This window comes from Grammomys surdaster, unplaced genomic scaffold, assembly GCF_004785775.1.
Source record: "Grammomys surdaster isolate TR1022 unplaced genomic scaffold, NIH_TR_1.0 485, whole genome shotgun sequence".
NCBI classification, from domain to species: Eukaryota; Metazoa; Chordata; class Mammalia; order Rodentia; family Muridae; genus Grammomys; species Grammomys surdaster.
In genome coordinates, this window is record NW_021604904.1 from 195,065 (window position 1) to 204,625 (window position 9,561).

Consider the following 9,561-nt stretch of genomic DNA (forward strand, 5'->3'; position numbering starts at 1 on the left):
CGGAGCCTCGGATGGCACCGCGTGTCTCGCTGGGAAAGAACGCTGGGCTGCTGATGCTGGCCGGGGTCTAGGTCGTGCGCCCCCGCGACCTTTCCCTACATCCCTTACTCCATCCCAGTCACAAGTACAACCACGCACTCATTCAACATTCAGAGACAAGATGGACTTTCCAAAGACTTGAGACGTCCCCACAGGCGTAAGTTGGAGTGCTTTCGCAGTCACTTCTCAAGCAGTTAACCTTTGAGCGAGTGTCTTTCCCTTCCACTAAATTTCCCGTGAGAAACCTGATGTCTCAGTGGGCACGGTGGTACAAACCTGTAATCGCAACACTTGGGGGATGGAGGTTGGAGGTTCAGGAGTTCAAGATCAGCCTTAGTTCCATAGCCAGTTCCTGGTCAGGGGTACTCAAACAAAAGCACACAAAGGAGACAGAATATGATGGTACAGCTTTTAATACCAGCACTCTGGAGGCAGAGGCGGATCTATGTGAGTTCTAGGCCAGCCTGGACTAGATAGACCCTACCTCAAACACCCCCTCCTCCCCAATAAACACAAAAGGGGAGGGGAATGAAATGAATCACCAGGCCTGAAGACCTGTGTTTGATCCCAGGACTGCATAGTGCAACATTTGTGCATAAATAGATTTATATTTATATTTGTTTGAATTCCAGGGCTAGCCGAGTGTGTGCCCCCACACCTCTAATTACTGTACTAAGGAGTCAAAGGCAGGCGGATCTCTGTGAGTTCAAGGCCACCCTGGTCTACAAAGTGAGTTCCAGGACAGCCAGGGCTATTACACAGAGAAACCATTTCTTGGAAAAAAAAAAAAAACAACATAAACAAAACAACAACAATTCTAGGGCTGGAGAGATGGCTCTGCAGTTAAGAGCAATTGGTTGCTCTCATAAAGAATTGGGAGTTTGGGTTCTAACACCCTGAATGGGGGTTCACAGTCATCCGTAACTACAGTTCTAGGGCATTGAACAGCCTCTTCTCTTTTCTTCAGGGCATGCACAGCGTGCACAGACATACTCGAAGGCAAAGTTACCCACACCCGTAAAATTAAATCTGCCATGATGGCTCACACCCTTAATCCCCAGTACTCGGGGCAGAGGCAGACAGATCTCTGTGAATATATGTCAGTTCCAGGTCAGCCAGAGCTACATATAGAAACCCTGTTTCGGATAATAATAAAATAAATAGGTAAGTCCTTTTTAGAAAAGAATTCCAATGTTTAAAACAATGAAGAAATCTCATGTCTAAACCATGGGTGATGGCATATTCCTATAATCATATTTCACAGGAGGCAGACATGAGACGTTCATGTGTTTCATTAGACCAACACCAACCTGGCCTACATGGTAAGAGCCTATCTCAAAAAAACCAGACCCTGGGGACTTACTTTTGTGGCAGGGCATGGGTACAGGGCCTTGGATTGGTTGGTTGGTTGGTTGGTTTGGTTTGGTGTTTTTTTGTTTTTTGGTTTTTTTTTGGTTTTTCAAGACAGGGTTTCTCTGTGTAGCCCTGGCTGTCCTGGAGCTCACTCTGTAGACCAGGCTGGCCTTGAACTCAGAAATCCACCTGCCTCTGTTTCCCAAGTGCCGGGATTAAAGGCGTGTACCACCACCGCCCGGCTAGGGCCTTGGAATTTTAAATAAGTAAATGGAAATGATCTCATGTCTAGAGGACTTATGTTCATAGACTCTGACACTAGATCATTACCTCAAGGCTGCTTGTGTGTGTGTGTGTGTGTGTGTGTGTGTGTGTGTGCATGTGTGCATGTGCATCTCAGGTGCCTTTGGAGGCTAGGACGGGGTATCAGATCTGGAGTTGAGGTTACAGATGATTTAAGCTTCCTGGGCGCCAGGAACTGAACTCAGATCCTTTGGAAGAAAAGCAAGCAAGAATTCTTAACTGCTGAGTGAGCCCCTCTCCAGTCCCTTGTTTGTTTGTTTTTGGGGAAAAAAGGGTTTCTCTGTATCCTTGGCTGTCCTGGAACTCACAGAGATCCTCCTGCCTCTGCCCCCAGAGTGCTGGGACTAAAGGCGTGCATCACCACCTCCCAGCACCTCCTGGTTTTTTTTAATGCTGAGGCTCACACATGCTGTATCACCCACGTATACCTCCAGCTCCATTGGTTCCTCTTTTATTTATTTTGAGATAGGGTCTCATGTAGCCCAGGTTAGCCTCGAAACTAAGGATAACGTTAAATTCTTGCTTTTCCTGCCTCTTGTCTTCCAAATGCTGGGATTATAGACATACACCACCATGTTCACCTTCCTGAGCCCGGTTTACCAGGGAAGGCTTTGAGTTCAAGTCCTACCCTTCCCTTGCCTTTGTTTATTTCATCTGCAATGAACTCAGGTACCTGAAGTTTGTGGTACTAGGCCACTGTGAGCCATGGCCCTGTGAGATCATAGTCTGAGGTGAATTTTCCACCTGTCTCTTATGGCAAGCAGCCTGCAGCTCCTGGGTGAGCCACCCTCACCTTTGGAAGAGGACTGGAGGTGCTTTCGATCTTGAAATTGAGTCACCCAGTGGAGGGACACTGAGCGCAGGCCCAAGGCTCCAAGATGAGTCATCTCTTCATAGGCTAATGAGAAGTTAGATACGGGAACCCACCTCATACATCAAACAAACTAGAGAACATGAGGTCCAGAGGAGGAGGGCTCTTCTGAGGTCACACAGTAAAGGGACAGACGTAAGGAGGCCTAATTCCCGACAAAGTGGGTGGGGCTAGACAGCGACAGTAGGTTGCTGCGAGGAACACATCTGCGGTTCTCCCTCTCTTCAGTTGTGGGAAAGATGTCCCAGCCACCAGCTGTTTCTATTCCAGACACCAAGAGGAGTGAGTCAATTTTCTGCTATGCCAAGGCTCTTGACTCAGCGCTGGGAATCTTGACTGAGTATGTTCTGGGAAATGTCAGGCCTGCAGGAAACAGAGGGCTCCCACTGAGGACCAACTCCTGAGTGGGTGGGGAGTGGAGAGTAGGGAACACCGGCACAGTATGCCGCCCAGGGGAGATATGTTGAAGGCCTGAGCAGGGAACAGTTCATAAGCAAGGCAGTGGGTTTACATGTGCAAGGAAGGAGGCCGGGTGCCAGGACGTGGGTGTTAGTGCAAAGCAGAGAGGTTCCATGTGCAAGGGAAATGTTTGCTTGGAAGAATGTGTGTTTAAAGATGCTTAGGAGTGTGCCCCAGTGGTAGAGAATCTTCCATGGGATGCACAAGGCCCAGGATTTGTGCGGAGGCAGGGGGTGGGGGTGTGGGACGGGGGTGGGGGTGGGGGATGTCCAAATACGTAGGATAGATTTTGAGCTGGCCAGGCAGAAACGTAAGCGGATGTTATGGTGCAGACCTGCAGTTTCAGCCGGTGGGGAGCGGAGACAAGAAGATCAGGAGTTCCTCATAGCGTCCAAGAGAGAGTGGGGAGAAAGGAAAGAAGATAGGGAGGAGAGGAATGAGAGAGAGAGGGAGGGGTGAGGGAGAGAGAGCGGGCGGGCGCAGAGGGTAGAGAGGAGGGTAGGAGGATTCCGTCAAGAAAGACCATCGGTCAGTATACCGACCTCACGTGCGAGCCGACTGACACACAAGACCCACAGAGCCTTTGCCAGGGTTCCAACCCTTGCCACGCCTCCTCAGCCGGGTGTATTTTTTTTTTTTTTTTTGTAAACGTCTACGAGTTGCTCTGCTACCATTGGCTAGCTGATCAAAGGGGGCGGGTGTGCGGATTTTCCCGGAAGCCTAAGAGGCCCTGCGCGTGCTAGACCTGGAGCCTTAACCTGGTGGACTGGGTGCTTAGCAACGGGGGAGGTGCCCCGTAACGGGGTGTTTAGGCAGGGGGGGCCAGCGCAGGAATTGTGGATGCTTAACAGCCCAGGGTAAGGCGATGCCTAGCAACGAGAAGGGCGCTGAGAAGTAGAGAGTAGTCCTGGAGGATCTGTGGACTTCTAGCAATCAGAGAGAACCTTAGCAACGGCTAGGAGTTTGGGGGGCACTGGGGAGGCACTTAGGGAAAACATGAGTTCTTAGCAACGGGAGGGGGCGGGGCGGGTAACTAGGAGAAACTTGGAAATCAATTAAAAGGGGAAAAGATATTGGGGGGCAGCTTTCAAACAAGGACGCAAAACAGGAGGCCCAGTTCTGTAATCTTTATTATTTCTTAGGCAATGTGGCTGGAGCTAGGTGCCATGCTGCGCAGGACCTGTGGACCGCTGGGCAGGGCTGTTCGTCTGCCCTGTGGGGGGGCCCTGGGACCTAGGCCCCACTGGTGGGTAAGAGGCTAGGGAGGGGGCCTCCAAGGAAAAAGGTTGAGGGAAGTGGGGGGAGGTAGAATGATGGAGGTGGATCCCAATTAGACTTTCATTCTATTAAAGTCTACTTCTCTGCAGGGGCCGTGTAGGAGTTGTTTGGCCCATAGTGTTCATCAAGACCAGCCCGGAAGAGGCCTAAGTGAAGATGACATTCGCAGGGCACGGGAGGCCCGGGTCAGGAAGGCACCCCGGCCCCAGGTATCATTGCTTCGTTCGTGTCCCCTCCCCGTACCCCTCCCCGGTGATACTCTGAGGAAGGTGGCAGCAGGTCTGCAGGGCTTTTCTGCCATTCTGTCTACCACCCCTATCCTTACACCTCTCCTCTTTCTCAGCTGAGTGATCGCTCTCGTGAACGCAAGGTACCAGCCTCCCGCATCAGTCGCTTGGCCAGCTTTGGGGGTAGGTGTGGCGTGCGGGGGGGGAAATCTTCGTGTGACCTAGATCAGAAACAACATTTACAGGTGACGCAAGGGAAAAAAGGATGAATCGAAGACAGGATTAGGGGAAAAAGAGACAAGAAAGAGGGATGGAGGCCAAGACCTGCAAACCCCAGAAAAACAGAATGTCAACCTTAATGTTTAGTGAGAACCTGTAGTGGGCAAGGTCTTGTAGGCGTGTGTTTATTTCTATTGATGGAGGAGTGGGTGCTGAGAGGTGAGGTGACTGGACTTTAGGTCTCGCAGCAGGATTGTTCAGACATGTATGAAATAAAGGAATATGTTGCAACCAACCCTTAAAAAAAGAAAGGCAGCAGCCAGGACACCCACCTGTGATTTCAGCAGTTGGGGTGTAGATAAGAAGGAACAGGAAGATCGAGGGTTCAAGGTCATTACTGGGTACATAGTGGGTTTGAGGCCACCTGCGCTACTCAAGGCCCTGTTTAAAGGAGAGAAAGGAAAAGAGGAGGGAGAGAGAAAGAGGGAAAGGGCCTTTGTAATCCTTGTTCTTGAGAAGCTAAGGCCAAAAGATTGAAAAGCCAAGCCTGGTAGGTAGTGCATGGCTGGAGGCCCAGCTGCTTGCTGGGTTACTGTAAGACTGCTTGCACCCACAAATTCAAGACCAGCTTGGCATCATGGGCCTTGTCTAGGAAGGAAAGAAAGAAGAGAATAGCATATAGGAAAATATAAATAAATACTGAATATGTATACATACATGTTTATATACACACATGATTTGTTTTTGAAGTAGAGTCTCATCATGCGGCCCTAGCTGGCCTGAGACCAGGCTGGCCTAGAACTCAGAGATCCGCCTGCCTCGGTCTCCCAAGTGCTGGGATTAAAGGCCTGCGCCACTACCCACTCCCAACAGGCCCCAGCATACAGATGCTTTCTGTGATGTTGTCTCCTGTAATCTCACTTGGCCTCAGAGCCCCAATCCTGACTCCGCTTTCCAAGTGTTCGGATAACAGGCCCTGGTGGCCATTGGTTATGACAATGTAGAGCTCTCTTTCCTTCATCACAGGTTAAAGGTGTCAAAGATAAGTGCAATTGCACACTCTGGGTAGAATCTGGGCAGAGGTATGCCCAGGGTTTCAGAGGAGAGGGATATCCTCATATAATCATTGGGCAGTTTGCTTAACTTCTCTGAGCCTCAGTTTCCCTTTCTGTAGAATATGAGCTTTCCTGTCAAACATGTTTTACAGAGGTGTGAGAAAGAAATAAGTTAAACACTGTTGGTTCAGGAATCGCCGTACAAACTGTATGAACGCTAATCTTCTTAAGCAAGAACAGTTATTGAACGCACACCCTAATGCTGGTCAGACCAGGGACATAGCTCAGAATTATTTGAACTATGAAAATAGATATCTTTTTCTGTCAGCCTATAAAGGAAAAAAAAAACCACAATGAGTTCATACGCAAGTGCAGGAAGTACTTCCCAATGTTCAGCTCTGACTCTGTATTTTAGACATAAGAGTTCATATTGACCTTTGCTTGATTGATGGGTCTTACGTAAAGCTTTGTGGAATTTCTTAAGATTAACAAACCTCATACAGAACAAAACAGGGTATGTGGCCAGCGTGTCCTTGAGCCACTTCACTTCTCTGTGTCAGTGACTGGCAGGCATGTTACAGCAACACTATGAAATAGCTGGCAGACATGGAACAAAATGGCTACAGCTATGCTGGAGGGGGTAGGGGTCAGACCATAACAGACACATGAGGCACACTGGCAGTAATACAGGAGCACATAGCATACTTGACCAACGCCAGCTGCAGGCCAGAGATGGTGACAGTGAAAAAGTCAAAGTCTGGAATGGTGGCCCAGGCCTTTGATCCCAGCACTTGGGCAGAAGCAGACAGATCTCTGTGAGTTCTAGGCCATCCTGGTCTACATAGCCAGTTTGAGGCCAGTCAGGGCTACACAGCCAGAGCTTGTCTCCAAAAAGTATACAAGAGGAGAATGGAAACAGAAGAGGAAAATTAAGGGAGGGAATGAAGAGGAAGCCTGGTCGGTTGGTTATACCAAACTTCAGCGAGAGGAATCCATGGGCGATACGTGTCCTGGGCATTAAGGGAAGACTGAGAAGACAGCACATCTGGCATTCATGAGGCCCTGGGTTCTGCCCCCAGAACCACAAGTAAAGATATATGTATAATAAATTGAAAACTAAGGGTGGGTATGCTGGCATATACGTAAAATCTCAGCACTTGAGAGGTACAAATAGGAGAATCGGGAGTTCAGGTAACATAACGAGTTTAAGGCTAGCCTGGTTTACATAAGCCTGTCAGAAGAAAGGAAGATTAAGTGTGAGTCATCTCTGATAGTCCCAGCTATTAGGAAAGTGTCAGCAGGATTACACATTCAAGACTAACCTAAACCACCAAGCCAGTTCCAGGCCAGGCTGGCCAACTTAGTAAAATACCGTCTTTGTTATTATTATTATTATTTATTTAATTTATTTTAAGATGCTTGGGATATAGAGTTCGGGTAGCATGTGAGACCCTGTGTTCCATCCAGAATACCAAAAGAGAAGAAAAACCCAGGATGCAGCTGAGTTAGGAGGGTGCTTGCCTATGAACTGAGCAACAGAGGGTCTCTAGACAGCATTAAGCAGAAGTGAGAGTCTTAGAGAAGAACCCAGGTAAGCAGGCTCTCAGCTTCCTTTCTTGCTCTAAAGGGCTGGCTGTGGGCTTGGGCCTGGGAGCGCTGGCCGAGGTGACCAAGAAGTCCTTGCCAGGTGGAAGTCTGCAGCGTGGTGAGTAGCATATCCCCTGGGTTCATTCCGCTCCTGGCCTTGAGGGCTGGGGTTGTGGTAGTGATGGGCTCTGTGTGTGTGTGTAAAATAAGTAAATTGTTTATCTAGCACACAGAAGTTACACACACTGACTAGTTCCCAGGATGCACACCAAGTGGCTCACAATTCCCTGTAACTCCAGCTCCAGGGAATCCAGCGCCCTCTTCTGGCCACTCCAGATTTTATGCATACATGAAATGCATTCATACATACATACATATATAAATACACACACATAAATATAAATGAAAATTGTTTGTTTTTCTGGGACAGAGTTTCTCTGTAGCTCTGACTGTTCTGGAACTTGCTCTGTAGACCAGGCTGGTCACAATATCAGAGATCTGCCTGCCTCTGCCTCCCAAGTCCTAGGGAATTTAAATGTGCTTTACCACACCTAGCTAAAAAAATAAATCTTAAAGCAAGATGTTCAAGACTTAAATGAAAATCAAGTCTGGCCTGGCTACAAAGCAAGTTCAAAGGAAGCCTGGGTAACTTAGTGAAATCCCACTTCAAGGTAAAACGAGATTGTTATTTTAAAAGATAGGAAAGGGTGTTTTGTTTTGTTTTTGTTTTTTTGAGACAGGGTTTCTCTGTGTAGCCCTAGCTGTCCTGAAACTCACTCTGTAGACCAGGCTGGCCTCGAACTCAGAGATCCATCTGCCTCTGCCTCCCAAGTGCTGGGATTAAAGGCGTGCGCCACCATGCCTGGTGCATAACTAAATTTTCTGAAGACTCACCAAGTCTGGGCTGCTCCGTGGTACCTACCCAGCATGTATAAACTCATACATGCTTCCAAGTTCAAGCTCCAGCACCACAAAATATAATGAACACTCTGAAGACAGCATTTATTCGGCTTTTATTTATTGATACTTTATTAGAGAGATTATACATGCAAATTTAACTCCTTAAAATAAATTTACTTACTTACTGAGACAGGGTGTACCCCTGGCTATCCTAGAACTTGCTATATTGACCAGGCTGGTCTTGAACTCACAAAGGTCCACCTGCCTCCACCTCAGGTTGCTCAGGCTGCTTGAGTGCTGCGGTTAGAGGTGTCTCCTTCCACTGCTGTGAGCACATCTGGCTTCCGTGGTTCAACTTTATGTCAGTGGGATGTGCCCATGTCGCAAGGTGTAGTAAGTGCATGTTGAGGGCTGTGCCGTCACTCTGTCTCTCTCCCTTGAGTTCACACCTAGAGGAGGAACTGCACTGTTGCAGAAATGTGCTTTTCTAGAAATTGCCTCTCTGTCAGAGGGCTGTGCTAACACATTCTCGTCAGACACATCTAACTGAGTTCAAGATGCTTCTCCCAATTTGCCAACACTTGATATTAGCATTTTTATGTTAGCCCCTCTGGTGGCTATGCAGTGGTGGTATAGTGATGAATAGATTCTTTTTTCTTTTCTTTTGTTTTTTTTTTTGTGAGGCAGATCTCCTGTAGTCCAGAGTCCAGAGTAGCCTTTAACTTACAGAAATCCTACACTGCCTCTTGACTACTGATTACTGGGGTTACAGGTATGAATACCCCATGCCCAGCTTTTTTTATTTTTTAATTTCTTGCCTGTAATATCAGCATTCAGGAGGCAGAGGCAAGAGGATTTTCATGAGTTTGAGGCTATCCTGGGCTACATTGTAAGTTTTTACGATAAAAAGTTAAACTGGAGGGTCTGGTGAGCTAGCTCAGTGGTTAAGAGCACTGACTGCTCTTCCGGAGGTCCTGAGTTCAATTCCCAGCAACCACGTGGTGGCTCACAACCATCTGTAATGGGATCCGATGCCCTCTCCTGGTGTGCATGAAGACAGTGACGGTGTACTCACATACATAAAATAGATAAATAGTTTTTTAAAAATGTTAATCTGGAAATGGTGTAAAGTTTCCAGGCACACATTTAATCCCAACGCTCGGGAGGTAGAGGCACATGAGTTTCTAGGAGTTTGAGGCCAGCCTGGTCTACATAGAGCTCTCTCAGCCAAGGATACATATAGGAGTTTGAGGCCAGCCTGGTCTACATA

At 47.9% G+C, this 9,561-nt stretch overlaps 1 protein-coding gene across 5 annotated transcripts in view; it reads left to right on the plus strand.

The window, feature by feature from the left end:
* Positions 1–16: 16 nt before the first annotated feature.
* Positions 17–9,561, plus strand: part of Coq8b (coenzyme Q8B) — a 27,090-nt gene continuing 17,545 nt past the window's right edge. Inside the window, exons 1-6 of one of the 5 annotated variants that reach the window (XM_028781613.1) lie at positions 17–196; positions 1,304–1,361; positions 4,168–4,275; positions 4,378–4,512; positions 4,647–4,713; positions 7,432–7,509. In XM_028781613.1, the coding sequence (XP_028637446.1) occupies positions 1,359–1,361; positions 4,168–4,275; positions 4,378–4,512; positions 4,647–4,713; positions 7,432–7,509 (391 nt within the window). In that variant the 5' untranslated portion in view covers positions 17–196; positions 1,304–1,358. Of the gene's footprint in view, positions 197–1,303; positions 1,362–3,729; positions 3,883–4,167; positions 4,276–4,377; positions 4,513–4,646; positions 4,714–7,431; positions 7,510–9,561 lie in introns of those variants that run through there. The other 4 variants (XM_028781616.1, XM_028781615.1, XM_028781617.1 and 1 more) reach the window with 4 other exon arrangements.